This window comes from Myotis nattereri (genome assembly GCF_964212035.1).
Source record: "Myotis nattereri genome assembly, chromosome: 12".
In the NCBI taxonomy this organism is placed as follows: Eukaryota; Metazoa; Chordata; class Mammalia; order Chiroptera; family Vespertilionidae; genus Myotis; species Myotis nattereri.
Window position 1 is genome coordinate 45118850 of NC_138087.1, and position 26674 is coordinate 45145523.

Here is a 26674-nt window from a genome sequence, read left to right on the forward strand (position 1 = left end):
AGTCTGTAGTGAACAACCTAACCCCGCATTGCTCCTGGGTCACAGGACCATCAGGCACAGACCCTCAGCACTTCGTATGGGTCGCCTATCTCTCCCCTGCAGCCTTCATTGCGTCCACCTCACACTTCGCTGCCTGGCCTGCTCTTGATTATCCCAGCCCTTGATCCTTGGACTCATTGCCTATTTATAGACTGGCAGTTGCAGTCCCAACACTTAATTTTATCTCTGACCCTGAATCTGGCTTCCGTCCTCACCCACAATTTGCATTTACTCCCTTTAAAGCTGCTGCTTCCCTCTCTCAGTCCAATATCTCCCCTCACTCATACTGCTCAGTTGCAGGTCCTGACTTGGCTCCCATGGAAAGGAATCCTTAAGAGAGACTGTTAACCAAGTATAAAATTGCTAAGTAGTGAAATAGTGAAAAAGAGTGGTTTAATGTATCACCCAGGTAGTTACAGCAGGAAGTGAATAGAACTCGAAGGGTTGAATGAGCAAAGGGAAAGAGGTGGAAACGTGGAAGAGGAGCCCACGGGCTGACACTCAGACCTCTAAGGAGGGGTCTGCTTGGCTTGGTGTCTCTGTTAGGGGACATGATGAGGTTGGTTCTGCTGTCTCTGAGATAATGCAAAATGATGCCAATTGTGCGAAATGTAAGTCAGATGCAGGTGCTGCTAAGGAACTGCTGGTGTCTGAGTGAAGAAGGGTTACTGGGGTGGTGCTCACAAGAAAAGGAAGTAGACAGGAAGCCCCATAAGGAACAAACAGAAAGAAGCAAGTCCCTTCTTCCTCCTCCAGCCCCTCTATAGCCCGCTCTTGGCAGAGCCCGACTAGGAGTCAGCTGTGGAAGATGAACGTGGTTTGCCCCAGCATCACAGAGCTGATATAGAAGAGTAGGTTTTACGCTGATGGACAATAATTCAATATCTGGCAGGAAGGCTTTTCCTGTCTTCCACAAATATCTGAGTGCTTACTCTGTTCTAAGCATAGAAGACAGAACCACGAGTAAAACAATAATATTAATTTCTCCCCGAGTAGCTTACATTATATTATATACACCACAGTGGGGAAAGAGAGATGAACAAGAAGGAAATAAATAAAAATTAGCATGTTAGGTGGTAAGTGCTCTCAGGAAAGATAAAAGCAGTGAAGGTGACAGGAGTGCTGAGGGGTAGGAAGAGAACAGGTACCAATTTTAAACCGGCTGTTCAGGAAAGGGCTGAAAAAAATAAAGACAAGAGAGCAAAGACAGGGAGTGAGTCATGCAAATATTTGAGGAAAGAGCATTCTAGATAAGGGCAGGGTAGAGGGGAAGGCCGCTTAGGTAGGGCCTTATCTACCATTGTAAGGGCTGTGGCCGTTACCATGGTGACGTGGGCAGTTATGGAGTACAGAAGTGACATGATCTGACTTATGGAAGGCAGCTATGCTCACCACTATACCACCAACGCCTTCTGATCTGACTTATGTTTTGAAGGATCCTTCAGGGTGCTCTTTGGAAATTAGATTGGTCTCCTTGGATTCATTCACCTGGGTCCTGCCAACAGGACCTTAATTCTGGACCTAGGGTCTTGCTTGCCACATACATCATTTCTCTCTCTCACTGCAGTGGTAGGTAGGCCTCAGCCAGGCTGCAATGCCGCTGCTCTTGGGCTGCAACTTCACTCCACAATCACAACCTGTCTTCTTGTTTGTTTTAGTCCCCACTGAATTGAATAGTCTCTCCTCCAGTCGGTCTACTTCTCTGGTGGTACGTTTGGTCTTGACAGAGTTGGTGGTGGCTTCATATCTAACATTTGTTCATTCTTTCAACAAATATGTATTGAAAACCTATGATGTGTCAAGTGTTCATGCAGGTATGGTGATACGACAGTGAACTAGACACATTAGCTCCCTGTTCTAGAAGTGGCAATGGTGGGTGATACAGAAATTTAAAAACCCTATATGGAAGATAATTTCAGAGAGTGTTAAATGAGGTGCATGTGACAATGTGACTGCTGGCTGCTTGAGATTGAGCAGTCAGGGTCCACCTTTATAATCAGGTTATATTTGGGTAGACACCTGAATGACAAGAATCAGTCATGTGAAAATCTGGGATCAGCAAACACTGATGGACATCCACACTTGGGACGCCTCTTCATGGGGTGATGTGCTCCGTCATCTTCTTAGAGCCAGAGGAAGGTGCTTGAAAATCCCTTATTATACGTCTCTCTCTCTGTAATATTTTACTGGGGACCACAGAATAATTGGTATTTTAATGTGTTCTGATAAGGTATCAAATACAGATACTTTTCCTTTTTGAATATTTTACCAAGTGCCATGCACAGGGACAAAAAAGCATCATGTAGAATCTCTTAGCTCTCAGGCTCATATCATGCTCTGGGGCAGCCCCTATTAGGCCCGAAGGTAGCAGAGCCTTTAAAAAGTTATTTCAAAATAACTATAGATTCATAGAAATTTGCAAAAAAATTTTCAGAGAGGTCCCATGTACCTTTAACCCAGTTTCCCCCAATGATAATACCTTGCATAAACATAGTGCAGTATGAAAACCAGGAAATAAAGACATGGGTATCATCCATGGAGCTTATTCAGATTTCACCAATTTTATATGCACTCATTTGTGTGTGTGTGTGTGTGTGTGTGTGTGTGTGTGTGTGTGTAGTGTTATGCAATTTTATGTAACCCTTACCACAATCAAGATACAGAAATGTTTCATATACACAAGGCTCCTCCCTGCTATCCATTTGTAGCTACACCCAACTCATTTGTCGCTACATCCCTCCTCCCCATACCTAACCATTGACAACTGCTAACCTTTCTTTATGTCTCTACATTTGTTACTTTAAGAGTGTTTTATAAATAGAATTATACAGTTTTTACTCAGCATAATGTTCCTCATTCAACCTAAATTGTTGCATGTATTGATAGTTCATTTCTTTTTATTGTTGACTAGTATTCCATGGTATGGATGTACTACATACAGGTTAACTATTCATCTGTTCAAAAACATTTGGGTTGTTTCCAGTGTTTGGCTATTATGAATAAAGCCACTATAAACATTCATATACAAGTTTTGTGTATATACAGGTTTTCATTTCTAAGGGATTATGTCCAGGAATACAATTGCTGGTTTGTATGGTAGACACAAGCTTATTAAATTATTTTAAAAAAGAAACTGGCAAACTGTTTTTCAGAGTGGCTGTGCCATTGCATATTCCCAATAATGCATGAATGAACCAGTTTTTCTGCATCTTCGCCAGTATTTGGTATTACCACTTTTTTTAAAAAGCCATTTTGATAGGTATGTAGTGATAGCGATACCTCATTTGTGTTTTTTTCCTTTCCTCAATGGCTAATAATATTGAATATATTTTCATGTGCTTATGTGCCATGTGTGTATCATTTTCAGGAAATGTCTGTTCGTGTCTTTTGGCAAACTTTGGAAAGTTCACACATTGCTATATCGATTCTCCATCAAGGTTGGGACCTTGCTCACAAACTTCAGTTAGCTCTAATTCTTGGCTGATTTCTTTAACTCTGAATCTGAAGGTACTTTCTATGGGGTGAAAGGCGGCTCTGCATTTTTTTTTTTTTAATCAAAAAACAGTGCCATCTCAGATGCAGGGAAGGGGCGCAGAATTGCAACCCCGAGTTTATTCACGATTTGCAGCCGGGTAAGTTAAGTGAGCAGCGGTACGTCCTCGCCTTGTGCTCGGAGCCTGGAGGGAGGCATGCAGACATTCAGGCTGGTGGGACGCAGGAAGCCAGCAAAGCCAGGAGCCCCTGCCTCCGAACCCGTAACAATGGCAGGGGTGCTCCCCAGAACAACCATCAGGATACCTAAGAGCGAAAGGGCTGGGATCCATCCCGCCTTACTTTTTTAAGTGCAGGATCTCCAGGCCCAAGTGCTTGCGGGGAAGGGGTTCCGCCGCCCAGATAGGGGTGGGCCTTTCCCTGCAGGGCGAACCGCCCCGCCCCGGCCCGCCCAGACGCTAGTCTCCAGGTGGGGGCGGGGTCGGGAACACTCCGCCCCCGTTGCCAGGCGACGGGGGAGGAGCCGGAAGGGGAGCTTGTCTGAGAGGCGGCGGCGCAGCCGCGCTGGCTCCCCCTCCCGCCCGCGCCTCGCTCCGCCCCCGCCCTCCCGCCGAGCTGCGCACGCGTCGCCGAGCGGCCGCCTCCGCCCCTGCCCGCCTGGAGGCGGGGCTGCGCGTCCCGCACGGGCTACTCTCGGGTCGGAGCTGCCCCGCAGCGGGTGAACCGAGCGGCCTCGAGGAAGGGGTGCGGCAGGACCCTCGCCAGAAGCAGGCGCGCTGGGGGCGGTCTCCGTGCCCACCGCGGCGGAGGAAGATGGTGTTCGAGTCGGTGGTCGTGGATGTGTTGAACCGGTTCTTGGGGGACTATGTGGTGAACCTGGACACGTCCCAGCTCACTCTGGGCATCTGGGGAGGTAACGAGACGGTCGCCGGCCCTCAGTCCTGCCTCCTTCCCGGCCTCCCATTGCGCGAGCGGGGCCCTACCCTCTTGGGTCCTCGGGCCCCCGGCTGGCCCGGCGTCGCCACCTGCCACCGCCCTCCGGGGTCAAATTACGTAAAGCCGGGCGACAGTTCCAGGCCTTTGCCCGCGAGGTGTTTATTCTTGGCAGGAGGGGCAGGGGGCGTAGGTGCTGGGGGGAAGGGCCCTCTTTTTTTGAGCCGTGTGGCCGGGGGTCCCTTAGTTGCACTCTCTGGGTCTGGAGTTCAGATTCCTCCCCTCGTGGCCCGGCGGCAGCGGTGCTGGGCGCGGGGCGGCAGCCAGGCGCACCGGTGCTCGGTCTCCATCCCTGTCATTCCCCCCTTGGGCTGTGACGGAGGGCCCGCGAGTGTCGCACGCCTCCCCGCACGTGAAGGCAACACGCTGTGGCCAAGACGCCCTGCCCTCTTCCTTCCTGCCCCGGCCTCTGCGTGCTGCCGGCCGGGGTGTGTGCTCGGGCCATGCCACCGGGGTTGCTCGTCTGGATTCCGCTGATAAGAAAAAGCGAAACTCCTGTGCATAATAACCCAAAGGGGCGGTTGTGTGTTTTCAGTTCACAATCTGACCCAGGAAGGTCTTAACTAGTAGGTTTGTGAGGCTTCGGGGTGGTGGGTTGGAGAGAATTACGGACTTTTTAAAGAAACGAGGTGCAGCTGTGCAACCTCTCAGATCTGCAAAAGACAGGGCTGAAACCTGCGCTTCTCCCTGCTGCCTTGACAGTGGAGGACGAAGCTTTACTTCGTATCTGTGTACTTCAGTGCTTTACCTTCTTTAAAGCCTCATTTTTAGTGCTTTCATGTTTGTAATATGCCCTTAGAAGTCAGAGATTCCTTTTCTTTATGAAATGAATCTCCCAGACCAAGGTTAGGGTTATTTTTTAATTTTTATTTATTTTTTGGTGTGTGTGAATAGTGTGTGTGTGTGTATTTAATAAATTAACTATTCTTGAATATGGACATACTTTCAGACTTCTTCTAAAATACTTTTTAATCTTGATTATTTTTCTCCTCTATGACATAGTGTAATCGTAAAGAAGACCTCTTGTTGCTTACTAATCTTGGTTCCTCGTTCCATAATAGACTATAAGAACTAGGGACATAAGTGCTAGGTCAACATCTCTGATGAGTAACAGAAAGTTGCATATTGTTTCATCTGTGCTGCTTCTCATTTGCAAAGTTAAAATAACAAAATGTGTCTCCACCAACCTCAGAAGGAAGCCATAAGAACATTTCGTGGTGTACTTTGATTTATAGTGGAAGTTTGATTCTACATACAAGGTGTCCCGGTCTGGCAACACACGGAGGCTGGGATTTATCCTGGGATTTGATTATTTAAAATTTACATAAATTACAATTCACCCTTGTGATGTACAGTACTATCTGTCTTGACAAATGCAGAGATGTGTATACACCAGCTGTCATGATAGGGAAGAGTTCCAATAAGACTCCCAAATTCCCTCTGCTGCCCTTTTGCAATCCATTGCACCCAGCCCCCAACCCTCCTCTGGGAACCACTGTTTTGCCTCCATCCCTACAGTTTTATTTTTTCTAGAGTGCTTTGTAAATGGAATTATATGATGTGGCTTTTGGGGTCTGGCTTCTTTTAGTTTCACTTCTTTAACGTAACTTCTTATGTAAAATGAATTTGAGAATTACCCATGTGTTGCATACATCGGCATTTCATTCTTACACTATTTAGTAGTACTTTCGTTGTATGATTGTACTATAAATGTTTATCTCTTGATGGGTTGAAGGACATTTCAATTTTTGGTAATTATGAAGAGCTGCCATAAACATTCATGTGCTGGTTTTTGTGTGATCATAAATTTTTATTTCATTGGATAAATATCTAAAAGTGGGATTTCAAGGTCATATGGTAAGTGTATATTTAATTTATGTGAAGCAACGAAACTGCTTTTCAGAGTAGCTTTACATTTTGAAGTCTCCCCAGCATTGTATGAGTGCTTAAATGCTCTGTACCCTTTCTAGCATTTAGTAGTGTCATTTAAAAAAAAATTATTTATTTTTTGCCATTCTAGTAGGTACATAGTGATAAAGTGTTATGGTTTGAATTTTTACTTCCTTAGTAATTGAAGTTGTTGATCTTCTTGTTCTTTGCTGTTTGTATATTCCGTTGAAGTGTCTTTGTCTTTTGCTTATTTAATTTTTTTCTTTTTCTATTGATATTAATTCACATTTTAAATTCACCCTTTTAACATGGAAAGTGTTTTTTAGTATAGTCAAAACATTGTGCAATTATCAACAATGTCTAATTCTAGAATATTAAAACAATATTTATTATTGAAAGTATTACCCATGTCTCCTTTTTCCCCTATTGATCTCTCCCTACTCACTCGCCCCCAGCACATGTTCCTGCCGCCTTACTGTCTGTGTCCTTTGGTTATGCTTATATGCATGCGAGTCTTGGTTGATCTCTCTCTTTCTTTCTCTCTCTCTCTTTTTTTTTTTTTAGTCCTCACCCGAGGATACCTTTCATTGACCTTTAGAGAGTGGAAGAGAGAGGGAAAGCCAGAGAGAAACGTCCATGTGAGAGAGACACATGGATTGGTTGCCTCCCACACGAGCCCTGAGCAGGGCCCAGGCCAGGGAGGAGCCTGCAACCAAGATACTCGCCCCTGACCAGAATCATCTGGGACGTTCCATCTACTGAGCCAAAGCTGGTTGATCTCTTAACCCCTGCCTTCCCTCTGAGGCTCGATGTGAGGTTCCATGCTTCTATGTCTCTGGATCTATTTTAGTTAATCAGATTATATTGCTCACTATATTCCACAAATGAGTGAGATCATGTGATATTTATCTTTCTCCGACCGGCTCATTTCTCTAGCATAATGCTCTCCAGGTCCATCCATGCTGTTGCACGTGGTAAGAGTTCCTTCTTTTTTTTTTTTTTTTTTTTTTTACAGCAGTGTAGTATTTCATTGTGTAGATGTACCACAGTTTTTTAATCTACTCATCTTCTGATGGGCACTTAGGCTGTTTCTAAATCTTAGTTATTGTAAATTGTGCTGCTATGAATCTAGGGGTGCATATATCCTTTCTGATTGGTGTTTCTGATTTCTTGGGATATAGTCCTAGAAGTGGGATTACTGGGTCAAATGGGAGTTCCATTTTTAATTTTTAAAAAAATATATATTTTATTGATTTTTTACAGAGAGGAAGGGAGAGGGATAAAGATAGAAACATTGATGAGAGAGAAGCATCCATCAGCTGCCTACTGCATACCTCCTACTGGGGATATGCCCGCAACCAAGGTACATGCCCTTGACCGGAATCGAACCTGGGACTCTTCAGTCCGCAGGCTGATGCTCTATCCACTGAGCCAATCCGGTTAGGGCCCATTTTTCACTTTTTGAGGAAACTCCATACTGTTTTCCTCAGTGGCTGCATCAGTCTGCATTCCCACCAGCAGTGCACCAGTGTTCCTTTTTCTCCACATTCTCGCCAGCACTTATCGCTTGTTGATTTGTTGATGATAGCCATTCTGACAGGTGTGAGATGGTACCTCATTGTTGTTTTGATTTGCATCTCTTGGATGATTATTGACTTTGAGCATGTTTTCATGTCTCTTGCCTTCTGAATGTCCACTTTTGAAAAGTGTCTATTTAAGTCCTTTGCCCATTTTTTGATTGGATTTTTATCTTACTTTTGTTAAGTTGTATGAATTCCCTGCAAATTTTAGAGATTAGGCCCTTATTAGATTTAACATTGGCAAATATGTTCTCCCATGCATGAGCTTTCTTGTTGTTTTGTTGATGGGTTCTTTTGCTGTGCAGAAGCTTTTTATTTTTATGTAGTCCTATTTGTGTATTTCTCCTTAGTTTCCATTGTCCTAGGAGCTGCTGCATAGGTAAAGATATTGCAACGACATATGTCTGATATTTTGCTGCCTATGGATTCTTCTAAGATTTTTATGGTTTCTCATCTTATGTTTAAGTTCTTTGTCCATTTTGAATTTATTTTTGTGTATGGTGTAAGTTGGTGGTCTAGTTTCATTAGAAAGATCATAACACCATGACCAAGTGGGATTTATTCCAGGGATGCAAGGCTGGTACAATATTCGCAAATCAATAAACGTGACACATCACATAAACAAATTGAGAGACAGAAATCACAATCATATCAATTGATGCAGAAAAGGCATTTGGCAAAATGCAATACCCATTCCTGATAAAAACTTTCAGCAAAGTGGGAATATAGAGATCAGACCTCAACATAATAAAAACCTTACATGACAAACCTACAGCCAACATCATACTCAATGGGCAAAAACTAAAATCATTTCCCTTAATAATGGGAACAAGACAGGGATGCCCACTTTCACCACTCTTGTTTGACATAGTACTGGAAATGCTAGCCGTAGTGACCAGACAAGAAGAAAAATAAAAGGCATCTCCAAATTGGAAAAGAAGAATAAAACTGTCATTTGCAGATGACATGATATTGTACATAGAAAACCCTAAAGACTCCATCAAAAAACTGCTATACTTAATAAATGAATTCGGCAATGTAGCAGGATACGAAATTAATACCCAGAAATCTACGGCTTTTTTATACACCAATAATGAACGCACAGAAAGAGAAACTAAAAACAAAACAATTCTATTTACCATTGCAACAAATAAATTAAGATACCTAGGAATAAACTTAACTAAGGAGGTAAAAGACCTGTAATTAGAAAATTACAGGGCTTTGAAAAAAGAGATAGAGGAAGACATAAACAAATGGAAGACTGTATCGTGTTCATCGATTGGTAGAATCAACATCATTAAAATGTCCATACTACCCAAAACGATCTATAGATTCAATGCAATCCACATTAAAATACCAATTACATATTTCACAGACCTAGAGCAAACACTCCAAAAATTCATATGGAATAAAAAAAGACTTCAAATAGCCGCAGCAATCCTGAGAAAGAAGAACAACGTTGGAGGGATCACAATACCAGATATCAAGCTATATTACAAAGCCACTGTTCTCCAAACTGCCTGCTACTGGCACAAGAATAGGCATATAGATCAATGGGACAGAGAACCCAGAAATGGACCCAAGCCATTATGCTCAATTAATACTTGACAGAGGAAGCAAGAGCATACAATGGAGTCAAGACAGTCTCTTCAATAAATGGTGTTGGGAAAATCGGACAGATACATAAAAAAATTCTAGAACATTTTCAACACCCACAAGATAAACCTCATACCCATTAATAGTCACTATAAATTCTTAATCTTCCTCCACTTCACCTCTGGCAACCACTAATCTACTTCGTTTCGATGGATTTGCCAGTTCTGGACATTTCATTTAAATGGAATCATACAATATACATGGCCTTTCATTTCTGTTTTTTTGTTTTTTTTTCACTGATCATATTTTTGAGGTTCATTCATGTAGCATGTATCAGTATTCATTACTTTTTAAGACTTAAGAATATCCCATTTTATGAGTACATCACATTTGTTTATCCTTTATTCAGTTGATGGACATTTAAGTTATTCCTACTTTTTGGCTTTTATGGGTAATGCTGCTATGAGCATCTATAATAATAAAAGCATAATATGCTAATTAGATTGGACAGATGAAAGACCTTCTGGACTTCATTCTGGATGTCCTTCTGGACGAAGCCACAGTGGGGGGTGGGGCGAGGCAGAGGTGGCTAGTGGAGATCAGGCAGGCAGGCAGGCAAGCAGTTAGGAGTGATCAGGCAGGCAGGCGAGCAGTTAGGGGTGATCAGGCAGGCAAAGGCGGTTAGGGGCGATGAGGCAGGCAGGCAGGTGAGCAGTTAGGAGCCAGAGGTACCGGATTGTGAGAGGGATGTCCGACTGCCAGTTTAGTCCTGATCCCGCAGGGACAGTCGGATATCCCCCAAGGGGTCCAAGATTGCGAGAGGGTGCAGGCTGGGCTGAGGGACCTCCCCTCCACCCCCCATATACAAATTTCATACACCGGGCCTCTAGTTCATATATAAGTATTTTGTGGGCATATGTTTTAAATTCTCTTGGGTATATATATACCTAGAAATGGAATTGCAGTCATACTACTTTTTAAGGAACTGCCAAACTCTTTTCCAAAGTGTTGGTTTTCTTTTTTGGGGGGAATGGTACCAAATTACTTTATTTGAAGGAATGGTACAAGCGAAAGACATGAGTGGATGGTATGATACCAGTTACAGAAAAGGTAAAGGCAACTCTAGCATGCACATATTGCTTTGATGACCAGGCAAGTCACCTCCTTGGCTATGGGAAGCCAGCCTAAGGCTTAGCTCTCATCAGTTTCCCAAGGTGTGCTTGTCAAAGAGATAATCTGCCGTGTCAGTTTTAGAGGCCTCCCTGTGCAAGTTGGTTACGTGGTCACCCAATTCTTTGATGGATTTCACCTGCTCATTCTGGTAGTGAGTCTCAAAGAAGTCACACAAGTGAGGGTCATTTTTGTCAGTGGCCAGTTTGTGCAAAGTACAGTAGTGACTGATTCACTTTCTTTTCCAAGTGTAATGCACACTTCATTGCAATTCAGCCCATTCTCCCAGGCATCACGGTCTGGTTTCTTGATATCCTGAAGGAAGATTCAGCCACCTTGTTGATTCTGCAGCTTTATCACTTTCTCAGCATGTTCCCTCTCATGAGATTGGTGAAGAAAATATTTGGCAAGATTCTTCAAAGCCACATCATCCTGGTCAAAGTAGCTAGACATGGACAGGTAGACATAGGAAGCATAGAGCGCCAGGTTGATCCGGCGGTTGATGGCAGCCTCTGAGTCCTGGAGGTAGTTCTGGCCCACCTGGGAGGTGGACTTGGTCGTTGTCATGGTGAGCAGCTAAGGAGAGGGGGCTGTGCAGCACTGGAGCGGTGGTGGGGGCCTTGGGATGTCCAAGGGCACTGAGAGGAGGTGGCAGAAGGCTGGATCTGGGCAGCGGGCTGCGTTGGTCGAACTCCCCATTCTGTCCAAGCACTGTTGAAGCAGGAAACCCATGGCCACTCTGCAAAGACTGTCCAAAGTGTTTGTTTTCTTATTGTCTGGTATTGGGAGTTCTTTAGATATTATGAATACAAGCTCTTTTCCAGATATGTAACTTGAAAATATGTTCTCTCACTTGTTTTCCGGGCTTGTCTTTGCAAAGCAAAAGTGTTAAATTTTGATCAAGTCCAGTTCATTAAAAATTTTTGAGTCATTTTTTTGATTGTGTATCTATGAAATCTTTGCCTAACCTGAAGTCATAAAGATTTTCTCCTACATTTTCTTTTATAAGTTTATAATTTTACTAGAAGCACTGTGCACAAATCTGTGCGCCTGTAGCTCGCTGCCACCCTCCTGTAGCTCCCTCCGGCTCCCCTGCCCCCCATAGCTTGCTGCCCTGCCCCCTCCTGCAGCTCTGCTTGTAGCTCGCTGCCCTACCCTCCTGCTGATCCGTGATCCGGTCATTACTAGGTCGGTCGTTATGAAATGACCATTTGCATATTACATCTTTATTATATAGGATATTTCACATTTAGATTTCTGATCTATTTTTGTATAAGGTATGGTATAGATTGAAGGTTGAGATTGATTTGTTTGCATGTGGATGCAAATATCCAATTGTTCTAGCATCATTTACTGAAAAGAATATCCTTTGTCTATTCAATATCTTTGTACTTTTGTGAATATCAGTAGACTTTATATTGTGTGGGTTTAGTTTTGGATTGTAATTGTTTCAGTGATTGGTGTGTCTGTCTTTTTGCCAATACCACATTTGTCTTGATAACTATCTTAGTAGTAGTCTTGAAATCAGGTAGTGTGATTCCTCTAACTTGGGTATTTATCAGATTTTAAAATAACATGTCAGTGTTTTCTGTATAGAAGCTTTAAATAAAAGCTGGAAATTAAAAATAAATTGAAAATTTAAAAAGTAATATTTTATAAACTTAGAGGATTTTATTAAAGAACAGTCTTTGGAAATTTTAATAATAGAAACTAGATGCTGTATAGGAAAAATGTTAAGGTTATGGACTTAATATTTTAGGGTCTAATGTCAGAGAGACCTATTAGTTGTAAATGTATGCTTTGGTAGAATTCATGTAGTAATCCAGCTAACTTCACTGTTAGCATAATAATAGTGTAAATTAGTACTTAGGAGTTATATGGGTGACTCCAAACTTAATAATGGGTAGGTAGTACTTTGAAAATTTGTTTCTGAGATTTTTCTTTGGAAATTAGAATCCATTTTTTTTTCCTTAGAAATGTTGTTTTATATGAGTGAAGAGTTTCCAAAAACCTATTTAATTATAATGTAGCTGAATAGTGCTACTTTACTGGATCCTATAGAGTAAGTATATTAAATGCCGGAGTCTTCTAAGTATTTTTTGGGAAGGGAAAGAGAAGTTGAGCTCTATCTCAGCTCTTGGCAATTTTGATGTTGATCAGGTATACTCTTTCTATACTACTATTTACAAATCTCCACTCTTCTTATATCAACTTTTTAAGGAGGTGGCAGTGCTTCATAGACTCATCTGAGATTCACCGTCTAACTTTCCAAAAACAATTTTAACATTTCACATTTCTTTCAAGAGCTAGGCTGCAACAGAATCAGTCGTAGGTGCTTGTTATAAATACAGATTTTTGAATACTTTGCAGAGATTATATATAACTCACTTCTGTGGAGTAGGACAGCAAAATATTTTCTTCCTTTCATTTGTTTAACAAATAACACAGGCACTGCTAGGTGCCTTTTAAAAGTACTTTAGAGAAAAGTATTAGAAATTCAGAGGCAGAAGCAGTAGTAAGGGTGGCTTGTGTGATAGAATTATCATTTGTAAGATGGAGTACCTGTGTACCTGTACTTTACAGCCTCCTCTTATTACAGTAGTTTCCCTGTGTCCACAAGGTATATGTTCCAAGACCCCTAGTGGGTGCCAGAAACTGCAGATTGTACCGATCTTATATATACTCTGTTTTTTTTCCTGTACATACATACCTCTTCACTTAAAGGAAGATCTTTACTGCTTTTTGGCAAAGCCGAACTGCCAGTATCACTACTCTTGCACTTTGGGGCTGTTATTAAGTAAAATACTGCAATCCTGACAGTCAATTTGATAACCTAGCTGGCTACCAAGAGACAATAATGAGCCAGGAGAATACACAGCATGGATACACTGAGCAAAGGGATGATACCTAGAGAGTTGGAGCAAGACAGTGTGAGATTTCATGATGCTACCCAGGACAGTGCACAATTTATAACTTACGAATTGCTTATTTCTGTAATTTTCCACTGATTATTTTCAGATCACGGTTGAATACTGGTAACTGGGACCCTAGTTAAATGAAATTCGGGAAAGCGAAACCTAGGATAAAGGGGAATTCCTTCTCCTTCTTTCTCTTGTTTTCTCTAAAATTAAAATACGTGGACAAATTGGTAATTTTTTGTTGTTATGCCTGTCATTTATGTAACATTAGAAGCTCAGATTTGTTTTTAACTAATTTGCTTAGTCTGTTTTTGAAATGTTAATCTTTCAGTGTTATTTTTATAATAGTCTTTTCCTCCCCAATTGATATCTTTTACCTCAATTTAAAGACACACAAAAAAGGAGGCTCAGAAACATTAAGCAACCAAATTACAGAGATAGTAGCAAAGCTGGGATTTGAGCACAGATTCATCTGACTTCAATGCCCAAGATTTTTTTTTAAATTTATCTTTATTGTTGAAAGTATTACAGATGCCCGCCTTTTTCCCCTCATTGACCCCTCTCTTCTCTACTCCCGTCCCCTTCGAAGGCCTTCACCCCACTATTGTCTGTGTCCATGGGTTATGCATATATGTATATAAATTCTTTTTTTTAATACATTTTTTATTGATTAAGATATTACATATGTGTCCTTGTCCCCACGTTACCCTCTACCACCCCCCCCCCCCCGTTGTCCGTGTCCATTGGTTAGGCCTATATGCCTGCATGTAAGTCCTTTGGTTGATCTTTCCCCCTTACCCCCACCCTCCCCTACCCTCCCTCCAAAGCCCGACAGTCCAATCAATGCCTCTCCGTCTCTGGATCAGTCCTTGTTCATCAGTTTATGTTGTTCATTATATTCCACAAATGAGTGAGATCATGTGGTATTTATCTGCTTTCCAGTTCCATCCATGCTGTGGCAAATGGTAAGAGATCCTTTTTCTTCTTCCTCTTCTTAAAGAATACCTTTCAGCATTTCATATAATGCTGGTTTGGTGGTGATGAACTCCTTTAACTTTTTCTTATCCGTGAAGCTCTTTATCTGACCTTCTATTCTGAACGATAACTTTGCTGGATAAAGTAATCTTGGTTGTAGGTTCATGCTATTCATCACTTTGAATATTTCTTGCCACTCTCTTCTGGCCTGCATGGTTTCTGTTGAGAAATCAGCTGACAGTCGTATGGGTACTCCCTTGTAGGTAACTGTGTTTCTTTCTCTTGCTGCCTTTAAGATTCTCTCTTTGTCTTTTGCCCTTGGCATTTTAATTATGATGTGTCTTGGTGTGGTCCTCTTTGGATTCCTTTTGTTTGGGGTTCTCTGCGCTTCCTGGACTTGTAAGTCTATTTCTTTCACCAGGTGGGGGAAGTTTTCTGTCATTATTTCTTCAAATAGGTTTTCAATATCTTGCCCTCTCTCTTCTTCTGGTACCCCTATAATTCTGATGTTGGTACGCTTGAAGTTGTCCCAGAGGCTCCTTACACTATCTTCATATTTTTGGAATCTCTTTTCTTTTTTCTTTTTTGGTTGGGTATTTTTTGTTTCTTTGTATTTCAAATCTTTGACTTGATTCTTGGGATCCTCTTGTCTGCTGTCGGATCTCTGTAAATTATTCTTTATTTCAGTCAGTGTATGCTTAATTTCTAGTTGGTCCTTTTTCATGTCCTCCAGGGCCTCACTATACTTATTGAGGAACTCATTAAATTTATCGGCGGTTTCCATAAAATTCTTGAAAAACCTTATAAACGTGGCCTTGAACTCTATATCCAGTCATTTGCTTTCCTCCATTTCTGCCATTTGTGACATGTTTCTTTGTCTCCACATTTTGGCTGCTTCCCTGTGTTGGTAGAGTGGCTTTGTGTGCTAGGTGTCCTGTAGGGCCCAGTGGCTCAGCCTCCCCAGTTACCTGAGGTAGCTATGCCTTGGTTGTTGTAGGATCACTGGGAGGAATTGACCTCCAGGCCAATTGGCAGTGAGAATCAGCTGTGTCTGCAGTGGGAGAACTTCTGTGCTGAAGACACCCTTCTGGGGCAAGACTTGCTTCAGTGGGACTTTGGTGATCACTGAGACTGCCCCCTGAATGTGTCCCTTATGGATCTGAGGAGTTGTGATCTGGATGGCCCCCCTCTGACCACTGGGTACAGTGGCTCTTGGATCTAAGGAGGTGCTAATTTAGCCTCTGCCTGAGGTTACACAGCAGGAGCCACAAGAGAACTGCAGATACCCCTTCCTTTTTTGGCCCTGATGAGGCCCAGCTGTGAAGCAATGCAAGCTGCTGTGGGGCCTTGGGCCTTCTCTTGGAAGTTCTGGGTCTGTCTGGCCAGGCTTCAGTTAGGTAATTACAGGTTACAAAGGGCTGGGGCATTCATATGCAAAAGCCTCTGCGGCAGCCTGGGTGGGGCGGGGTCTCAAGGAATCAAAGGGCAGAGCAAGCAGGTATGGCGGAGCCTCAGCCCTGCCCTAAGGAGTCGCGAGTCTCAGTGTCCAGGTAAGGGCTGCAAGCACCTCTGAGGGAAAGCCGCCCTCAAGTTCGCCCGCTGCCAAACAGTCCAGTTTCTCCCCGTATGAGTCCTGGGTCCCCAGAGACTTCCAGGAACCGGAGTTCAGAGCCATCGGGAGCTTGTGACTCCCTCTGGATTCAAAAAGACAGCCGCGTCATCAGGTGCCAGCCCTTTTCCGCGCGCGTGAGCCCCCTACCTCTGCACTTTACTTCCGCAGCTCCTCTGGCTCTCAGTGTGCTTTTCTTTCCTTCTAGTTGTAGAATTTACACTCAGCCATCCTTCCTGTAGTTCTGGATGATGTCCGTTTTGTGTTTTTGACGTATTTCAATTATTGTGGGAGGCAGCAATTTCCCGGTGTTTATCTATGCCGCCATCTTAGTTTCTCCGTATATAAATTCTTTGGTAGATCTCTTCCTCCCCCACTCCCCTCAGGAACCTCAGTCTGTTACATGCTTCTATGTCTCTGGATCTATTTTGTTTGTCAATTTATTTTGTTCATAAATTTTCACATATAAGTGAGATCATGTGATACTTGTCTTTCTCTGACTGAGTTGTTTCATTAGCATGATATTCTCCAGGCCCCTTTATGCTCTTTCAAAGGGTAAGAGATACTTCTTCTTCTTCTTTTTTTTTTTTTTTTTTACAGCTGCATAATATTCCATTTTATAAATGTACCACAGTTTGTTTGTTTTTTTATTCATTTCATCTACTGATGGGCACTTGGTCTGTTTCCAAATCTTAGCTATTGTAAATAACATTGCTTTGAACTTACATGTGCATATATTCTTTCTGATTGGTGTTTTGGGTTTCTTAGGATATATTCTTAGAAGTGGGGTCACTAGGTCAAATAGCAGTTCCATTTTTAATTTTTTGAGGAAACTCTACAGTTTTCCACAGTGGCTGTACCAGTCAGTCTACATTCCCACCTGCAGTGTACGAGGGTTCCTTTTTCTCCACATCCTTGCCAGCACTTGTTGCTTGTTGATTTATTGATGATAGCCATTCTAGTGGGTGTGAGATGGTGGTACCTCTGGCATTTTAGTTTGCATCTCTCTGATGATTAGTGATTTTGAACATTTTTTCATATGTCTCTTGGCCATTTATATGTCCTTTTTGGAGAAGTGTCTATTTAGGTTCTCTGTCCATTTTTTTTTATTGGATTGTCTCCCTTTTATTGAGTTGTATGAGTACTTTATATATTTTGGAAATTAACTGCTTATCAGAGGTATCATTGACAAATATTTTCTCCTATACAATGGATTCCCTTTTCATTTTGATGCTGGTTTCTTTTGCTGTGCAGAAGCTTTTTATTTTGTTACAGTCCTATTTATTTTTTGTTTCTCTTGCTCTAGGTGTATCAGTGAAAATTTTGCTATGTGAGATGTCTGATATTTTGCTATGTTTTCTTCAAGGATTTTTATGGTTTCATGATTTACAGTTATGTCTTTTATCTATTTTGAGTTTGTTCTTGTGTATTGTGTAGGTTGGTGGTCTAGTTTCATTTTTTTGCAGGTACCTGTCCAATTTTATCAATACCATTAATTGAAGAGACTATCTTGACCCCACTGTATGCTTTTGCCTCCTTTATCAAGTATTAATTGAGCATAATGGTTTGGGTCAATTTCTGGGTTCTCTGTTCCATTGGCCTATATGCCTGTTCTTGTGCCAGTACCAGGCAGTTTTGAGTACAATGGCTTTGTAGTATAACTTGATATCTGGTATTGTGATTCCTCCAACTTTGTTCTCCTTCCTCAAGATTGCTGTGGCTATTCAGGGTCTTTTCTAGTTCCATATAATTTTTGGAGTATTTGTTTTAGATCTGTAAAATATGCCATTGGTATTTTAATAGAGAGTTCATTGAATCTATAGATTGCTTTGGGTAGTATAGACATTTAAGTGATGTTAATTCTACCAATCCATGAAGATGATATATTCTTCCTCTTGTTTATATCTTCCTCTGTCTCTTTTTTCAGTGTCCTGTAGTTTTCTGAGTACAGGTCTTTTACCTCCTTGGTTAGATTTATTCCTAAGCATCTTAATGTTTTTATTGCAGTGGTAAATGTGATTTTAAATATCTTTTTAGTTTTTCTTTCTGTGCGTTCATTATTGGTGTATAAAAAAGCCATAGATTTCTGGGTGATAATTTTGTATCCTGCTACATTGCCAAATTCATTTATTAAATCTAGTAGTTTGGTGGAGTCTTTAGGGTGTTTTGTGTTTTTTTTTTTTAAATGTGCAATATTATGTCATCAGGGAATAATGACAGTTTTACTGCCTCCTTTCCAATTTGGATGCCTTATTTCGGTTTTCGTCTTGTCTGATAGCTGTGGCTAAGATTTCCAGTATTATGTTGAGTAAGTTGTGAAAGTGGACATTCCTATCTTGTTCCTGTTCTTCGGGAGGAATGCTTTTCGTTTTTGCCCATTGAGAATGATGCTGGCTGTGGGTTTGTCATATATGGCCTTTATTATGTTGAGGTATGATCCCTCTATTCCCACTTTCCTGAGAGTTTTTATCAAAAATAGGTGTTGGATTTTATCGAATGCTTTTTCTGTGTCTATTTATATGATGATACGGTTTTTTCTTTCAGTTTATTTATGTGATATGTCACATTTATTTATTTACGAATATTGTACCAGCCTTTTTTGAGATGTCTTCTCTGATCTATGTGTTAGTTAAAACTAATGTTTATTTAATAATAATCACATATTTTATGATTTTTCATCTTTTTTTCTGTTACCAATTTCTAATTCAATTCTGTTGTGGTCTGAAAGCAAACTTTGTATGACTTATATTCATTTAAATTTGTTAAGGTATGTTTTATGGCCCAGAGTGTGGTCTATCTTGGTGAATACTCCATGTGAGCTTGAGAAAATATGTATTCTGCTGCTGTTGGATGAAATGCTCTGTAAGTTTCAATTAGATCCCTTTATTTTTAATTGAGTGTTTATATTTAGAGTGGTTTCTTGTAGATACCTTATAGTTGGTGTTTAAAATCTTTTTAAAATTTTATTTATTGATTTTAGAGAGAGAGGAAGGAAGAGAGAAATATTGACTTACTGATCCACCTATTTATGAATTCATTGGTTAATTCTTGTATGTGCCTTGACCAGGGATTGAACCCATAATCTTGGCTAAAGGGGAATACGCTCTAACCAACAGAGCTACGTGGCCAGGGCTATAGTTGAATTATGTTTTCTTATCCACTCTGTCAAGTCTCTGTTTCTTAATTATTGTGTTAAGGTCATTATTTTCTCTAAAGTGGTTATAGTTGGATTAATGGATTTATAGCTATCATATTTGTAGCTCTTCTATATGTCGCATGTCTTTGCTTTTAAAATCTTCCTCTTTTTTCTGCCTTCTCTGGTTTTAATTGAGCATTTTGTATGACCTATTTTTTTTTTATTCTCTTAGCATATCAATTATACTTCTTTACATTTTTTTGAATGGTTGGCCTAGAATTGCATTATACATTTAGTCTAATTCCACTTTTTTTAAAATTAATAAGTCTTTATTGTTAAAATTATTACAGATGTTCCTCTTTTTTCCCTTATTGCTCCCCTCCACCCCATGCCCCTTACTCCCCGCCACTGTCCTCGTCTATAGGTGTAAGGTTTTTGTTCAATCTCTTCCCACACTCCCCACACCCCCTTCTCCCTGAGAATTGTCAGTCCACTCCCTTTCTATGCCCCTGATTCTATTATATTCACCAGTTTATTTTATTCATCAGATTTTTTATTCACTTGATTTTTAGATTCACTTTTTGATAGATATGTATTTGTTGTCACTTTGTTGTTCATAATTTTTATCTTTACCTTTTTCTTCTCCCTCTTCTTAAAGAATATCCTTCAGTATTTCATATAATACTAGTTTGGTGGTGATGAACTCCTTTAGCTTTTTCTTGTCTGTGAAGCTCTTTTTCTGACCTTCAGTGCTAAATGATAGCTTTGCTGGGTAGAGTAATCTTGGTTGTAGGTTCATGCTATTCATCACTTTGAATATTTCTTGCCACTCCCTTCTGGACTGCATAGTTTCTGTTGAGAAATCAGTTGACAGTTATATAGGTACTCCCTTGTAGGTAACTAACTGTTTTTCTGTTGCTGCTTTTAAGATTCTCTCTTTGTCTTTTGCCCTTGGCATTTTAACTATGATGTGTCTTGGTGTGGTCCTCTTTGGATTCCTTTTGTTTGGGGTTCTCTGCGCTTCTTGGACTTGGAAATCTTTTTCTTTCACCAGGTAAAGGAAGTTTTCTGTAATTATTTCTCCAAATAGGTTTTCAATATCTTGCTCTCTCTCTTGTTCTGGCACCCTTATAATTTGGATGTTGGTATGCTTGAAGTTGTCCCAGAGGCTCCTTACACTAGCTTCATATTTTTGGACTCTTTTTTCTTTTTGTTTTTCTGGTTGGGTGTTTTTTGCTTTCTCGTATTTTAAATCTTTGACTTGATTCTTGCGGTCCTCTATTCTGCTGTTGGGTCTCTGTAAATTATTCTTTATTTCAGTCAGTGTATGCTTAATTTCTAATTGGTCCTTTTTCATATCCTTGAGCGTCTCACTACATTTCTCGGAGGTTTCTAGAAGATTCTTGAGTAACCTTATAACAGTAGTTTTGAACTCTATATCCAGTAGTTTGCTTTCATCTATTTCTTTCATTTGTGACTTGTTTCTTTGTCTCCGCATTTTGGCTGCTTCCCTGTGTTGATGGAGTGACCTTGTGTGGTAGGTGTCCTATAGGGCCAGTGGCTCAGCCTCCACAATCACCTGAGGTGGGCACTCTTGGTGCACCCCTTTGTGGGCTGGGTGCACAGTCCTTTGTAGTTAAGCCTTGATTGCTGTTGGTATCACTGGGAGGAATTGACCTCTAGGCCAATTGGCTGTGAGAACCAGCTGTGTCTACAATGGAAAAACTGCTGTGCTGGAGACACCCTTCTGGGGTAGGACTTGCTTCGGTGGGGCTTTGGTGCTCACTGAGTCTGTCCCTTGAGTGTGTCCCTTATGGATCTGAGGATTTGTAATCTCTATGGTCTCACACTGATCACTGGGTACACTGGCTCTTGGATCTCCAAGGAGGTGCTAAGTCAGCCACTGCCTGAGACTACCCAGCAGGAGCTACAGAGAGATCTGCAGATTCCTCCTCTTTGTTTGGGGTTTGGAAGTGCCCAGATGAGGCCCAGCTGTGAAGCAAGGCCAGTTGCTGCTGCTGAGCCTTGGGCCTTCTTTTGGAAGCTTTGGAGTTTTCTGACCCAGCTGCACTTCGTTAGGTTTTATGCTACGAAAGGATGGGACATTCATATGCAAAAGTCTCTCCTCACAGCTTGGGTGGGGTTATAAATTGGGTGGGGCGAGATCTCTGGGAATCACCAGGGCGGAGCAAACCGCAATGACTGCCAGTCAGCCCTGCATTGGAGAGGCCCCCGCATCTCCGCAATCTGTGCCCCCGCACAGGAACAATGATCACTGTGGGCACCTCTGAGAGAAAGCTTCCCTCGTGTTCCAGCCTGTTGCCAGACAGTCCAACCTCTCCCCATATTACTCTGGGTCCCCAGAGTCTCGCCTGGAACTGGAGTTCAGAGCCGTCGGGAGATGGTATCTCCCTTCCGATTGAAAAAACCAACCACATTGCACCCAGTTGCCAGCCCGTTTCTCGCGTGCCTCTGCACTTCCGCACCTCCGCACCTCCTATAAGTCTCAATGCGCTTTTTTTGTTCCTTCTAGTTGTGAAACTTCCACTCAGCCAGCTTTCCCGTGGTTTTGGATGACCAATGTTTTGTCTTTTTGTTGTAGTTTTGATGTGGTTGTGAGAGGCAGCAAGTACATGTTTTTACCTATGCCGCCATCTTGGTTCCTCCTAATTCCACTTTTAATAACACTATACTGCCTCACAAATAGTGGAGTTACCTTATGATAGAGCAACCCAATCTATTCCTTCTGTCCATTATAATGTTGCTGTCATTTATTTCACTTATTCATAAGCTGTACTCAGTGCGCTGATGCTATTATTGTTTTAAACAATTTTCATTAGATTATTCAGAATAAGGAAAACAAAAGGCTTAATTTATTTCTTTTCTCATGTTCTTATGGATCAGAGTTTCTGACGTATGTCATTTTTTGTTTAACCTGAAAACTTTTAACACTTCTTGTAAGGGAGGTCTACTAGCAAAAATTCCATTAGTTTTTGTGCCTGAGAAAGTATTTCTTTTTTCCCTCTCTCCCTTTCAAAAAATGTGCTAAGATAAAACATAGACTGTCATCTTAATTCACGATTTTTAAGTCTACTAGTATAGTGCACTGGCATTGAGTATATTCACATTATTATATAACCATCACCACCATCTATCTTTAGAATTCTTTATTTCACAAAACTGAAATATTATGCCCATCCTATATAATAAAAGCCTAATATGCAAATTGACTGAATGGTGGAAAGACTGGTCACTATGACATGCACTGACTGCCAGGGGGGCAGACGCTCAACGCCCCAAGCCCACGGGCCCCAGGCTAGCCAAGGCGGGTGCCAGTGGGGGCCCCCCAATCGCTCCCCAGTCACCCCGCAGAGGGAGGCGACTGGCAGCAGCGGCAGGAGGCGGGGCTGGGGGCAGGGCCAGCGAGTGGGAGGGGCCAGGCTGGCCAAGGTGGTTGCCAGCGGGTACTCCCCCCCCTCCAATCACCCCATGGGTTGCCCCACAGATCGTCCCTGATTGCCGGTCAGGCCTAGGGACCCTACTCATGCATGAATTTCGTGCATCGGGCCTCTAGTTAAGCAATAACTACATATTTCCCTTCACTCCTAGTAACTACCATGGTATTTTTTGTCTCTCTGTATTTGACTGGGATAGGTACCTCATATAAGTGTTACCATACAATATTTGTCCTTTTGTGTCTGGCTTATTTCACTTAGCTTATTTCACTTAACATTTTCAAGGTTCATTTATGTTGTTGCCTATGTCAGAGTTTCAGTTATTTTTAAGGCTGAATAATATTTTATTGTATGTCTATACCACATTTTGTTTCTCAATCCATCTGTCAGTGGATACATGGGTTGCTTCCATCTTTTTGCTATTGTGAATAATGCTGCTATAGACAAGTATACAAATATCTCTTTAACTCCCTGTTTTCAGATATTTTGGGTATATACCTACCAGTGGAATTGCTGGTTCATATGGTAATTTTATTTTTATTTTTGAGAAACTGTGTACTACTTTCCATAGAGGCTTCACTGTATTCCTACCAACAGTGCACAATGTTCTAATTTCTTCACATGTTCAGAAATGTTTGTTATTTCCTGTTTTGTTGATAGAAGCCATCGTAATGAGTGTGAAGTGATATCTTATTGTCATTTTGATTCAAATTTCCCTAATGATTAGTGATGTTGAACATCTTTTCCTGTGTTTATTGGCCATTTGTATCTCTTCGTTGGACAAATGTTCAAGACCTTTGGCCATTCTTTAATTGCTTTTTGTTGTTGAGTTGTAGGAGTTCTTTATATATTCTGTATATATGATTTATAAATATTTCTCCCATTCCTGTGTTATCTTTGTGCTGTTGATAGTTTCCTATGATGCACAAAAGTTGAAATCCAAATCATCTCTTTTTTGGTATTATTTCTTGTGCTTTTGGTGTCATATCCAAGAAATCATTGCCAAATCCAGTGTCATGGAACTTTTTACCTATGTTTTCTTCTAAGAGTTTTATAATTTTAAGGCCTGACATTTATATCTTTGACCGTTTTGAGTTAATTTTTGGATATGTTACATGGCTTTGGTATTAAATTAATGCTGCCCTCATAGATTGAGTTGGGAAGCATTTCTGTCATTTCAGTTTTTTTGGAAGAGTTTGCGGAAGATTGGTGCTTTCTTTTAAATGTTTGGTAGAATTCATAGTGAATCCATCTGTTCTTGTTTTTTTTGTTGTTGTTGTTGTGAGGTTCTTGATTACTGGTAAAAATCTCCTTACTAATTACAGCTCTGTTCAGATTATCGGTATTTTTTTTTAATATATTTTTATTGATTTCAGAGAGGAAGGATGAGGGAGAGAGAGATAGAAACATCAATGATGAAAGAGCCAGATTATCGGTATTTTTAAGATTTATTAGTATTAGAGTTTTGTTTCCAGGGTTATATCCATTTCATCTAGGTTATCCAATTTATTGACATACAGTACTTACTAGTGCTCTCTTATAATCTTTTTTATATCTGTAAAATTGGTAGTATTGTCCCATTTTTTTTATCTTAGTTATTTGACTCTTCTTTCTTTTCTTCTTAGCTTAACTAAAGATTTGTTAATTTTGTTGATTTATTTGAAGACCCAACTTTTGATTTCATTGATTTTTCTATTGGTTTTATTGTCGCTGTTTTGCTTATCTCTATTATATTCTTTATTATTTTGATCTCTAGTAGCTTTGGGTTTAATACTTTTCTGTTTCATTAAGATGCAGATTTAGGTTGTTGATTTGGGTTATGCATTCTTTTTTAACAAACATAGCTATACATTTCTTTCCCAGGGCAGCTTTTGCTATATCCTACAAATTTTGGTATATTGTGTTTTCATTTTAATTTTTCGTGCTTTTACATTTTCTTGTGATTTCTTCTTTGACTCATTGCTTGCTTAAAAGTGTGTTGCTTGGCCTTAGCTGATTTGGCTCAGTGGATAGAGCACCGGCCTGTGGACCTAAGGATCCAGTCAAGGCCACGCACCTCGGTTGGAGGTTCCTCCCCGGCCTGGGTCCTGATCGAGGCTCATGCAGAAGGCATCCAATTGATGTGTTTCTCTCACATCGGTTTCTCTCTGTCTTTCCATTTCTCTTCCATTATCTCTAAAAATCAATGGAAAAATATCCTCAGATGAGGATTAACAACAACAACAAAAGTGTGTTCCCCAGTTGGCATGGTTTAGTAGTTGGGCATCGACCTATGAACCATGAGGTCACATTTTGATTCCGGGTCAGGGCACATGCCCTGGTTGCAGGCTTGATCCCCAGTGTGGGGTGTGCAGAAGGAAGCCAATCAATGATTCTCTCCCATAATTGATGTTTCTATCTCTTCCTCCCTCTCTCTTCTTTTCTGAAATTATTAAAGACATTTCTTAAAAAGTGTTAATTTTTTGGAATTTTTAGTTTTCCTTCTGCTATTGATTTCTAGATTCATTCCATAGTTATCAGAAAAGATACCTTATATGATTTTAATCTTTTAATATTTATTCAGATTTGTTGTCTAATATGTGACCTATCCTATAGAAAGTTCCATGTGACTTGAGAAAATTGTGTATTCTGCTGTTGTTGAGTAGAATGTTTTATATAAAGTTCAATTTGTCTATTTCCTTGTTAATATTGTTTTTTCTATCCATTATTAAAGTTGTACCAGTATATTGAAGTCTTGTTGTATAATTGTAGAGCTATCTATTTCTCTTTTCATTTCTGTCAATGTTTGCATCATATGTTTTTGAGCTCTGATATATATTTGTTTACAATTATTATATCTTTTTAGTGACTTGACCCTTTTGTCATCATAGAATATCCTTCTTTGGCTGTCATGGTGGCTTTGACTTGCAGCCCATTTTGTTTAATCTTATCTAATAAAGAGGGAATATGCAAATTGACTGTCACATCGTAACAGTCAAGATGGCTGCACCCACAGTGGAGGCAGGGATTCCGTAACACAAGATGGCTGCGCCCACAGCAGAGGCCGAGTTCCCATACGAGCCTTAACGAGCAATCAGCAGAGACCTGAGGCTGCACCCCCCCTGGCTGGTGAGGCTTAACAGGGAAACTCAGGCCATGCCCCCCATCCCGGCACCAGGCTGGGCCACCTCAGGCTGTGCCCCCTGCCCAGTAGGGCTTGATGGGGACCTCAGACCGCATCCCCTGCCCAGGAGGGCTTGACGGGGGTGGGGCTGGCCAGGTCTGGATCTAACCCAATGGGAATGGAGATGTCTGGGTCTTGGTCTCACGTGATTTTGAGGCGCTGCCGGTGGGTGGGGATTTGACTCTGGGCCCTGCGGCGTGCCCCAGACTCTGACAGGAGGAAGATTTTCATTTTACTAATTTTCTTCCATTTCTGACACTTCTATTATAGAGAAAGGGCAAATAGCAATATTAAGATATTTCCTCTAATTAATCCCCTTTTAATGTGCACAAAATTTGTGCACCAGGCCATTAGTATTAGTATAGCTATCTCTGCTACCCACAGGGGCACCTACATTTTGTATGTCTGTCTGGTGATTACAACACCATGGATTCAAACACATGTGGTTTGGATTCCTACCCTGCACAGCAGAAGACAATGGTAAACCACTGCTGCATTTCCTTTTCTTCTTCTTATTTTTTACATTTCATTTTACTTTGAAAACCCTGTGATGAGACAGTCCAAAATGAAATATGAGATAGTGCTGAAAGGTGAGAGTTCCAGGTCAGAGAGTACTCAAATGGTTACTTGGGAAGAGCAGAGGACAAATACGAATAGC

At 41.1% G+C, this 26674-nt stretch overlaps 1 protein-coding gene and 1 pseudogene across 3 annotated transcripts in view; one reads left to right on the top strand and one right to left on the bottom strand.

The window, feature by feature from the left end:
• The first annotated feature begins 4043 nt into the window (after positions 1-4043).
• The window catches only part of VPS13A (vacuolar protein sorting 13 homolog A), a 193649-nt gene continuing 171018 nt past the window's right edge, over positions 4044-26674 (top strand). For both annotated transcript variants that reach the window (XM_081103070.1, XM_081103071.1), the window contains exon 1: positions 4044-4444. In XM_081103070.1, coding sequence (XP_080959196.1) covers positions 4345-4444 — 100 coding nt within the window. In that variant the 5' untranslated portion in view covers positions 4044-4344. The remainder of the gene's footprint in view (positions 4445-26674) is intronic.
• On the bottom strand, positions 10792-11327 carry LOC308528399 (ferritin heavy chain-like; annotated as a pseudogene). The gene has a single exon. The product of its transcript is annotated as a ferritin heavy chain-like (transcript).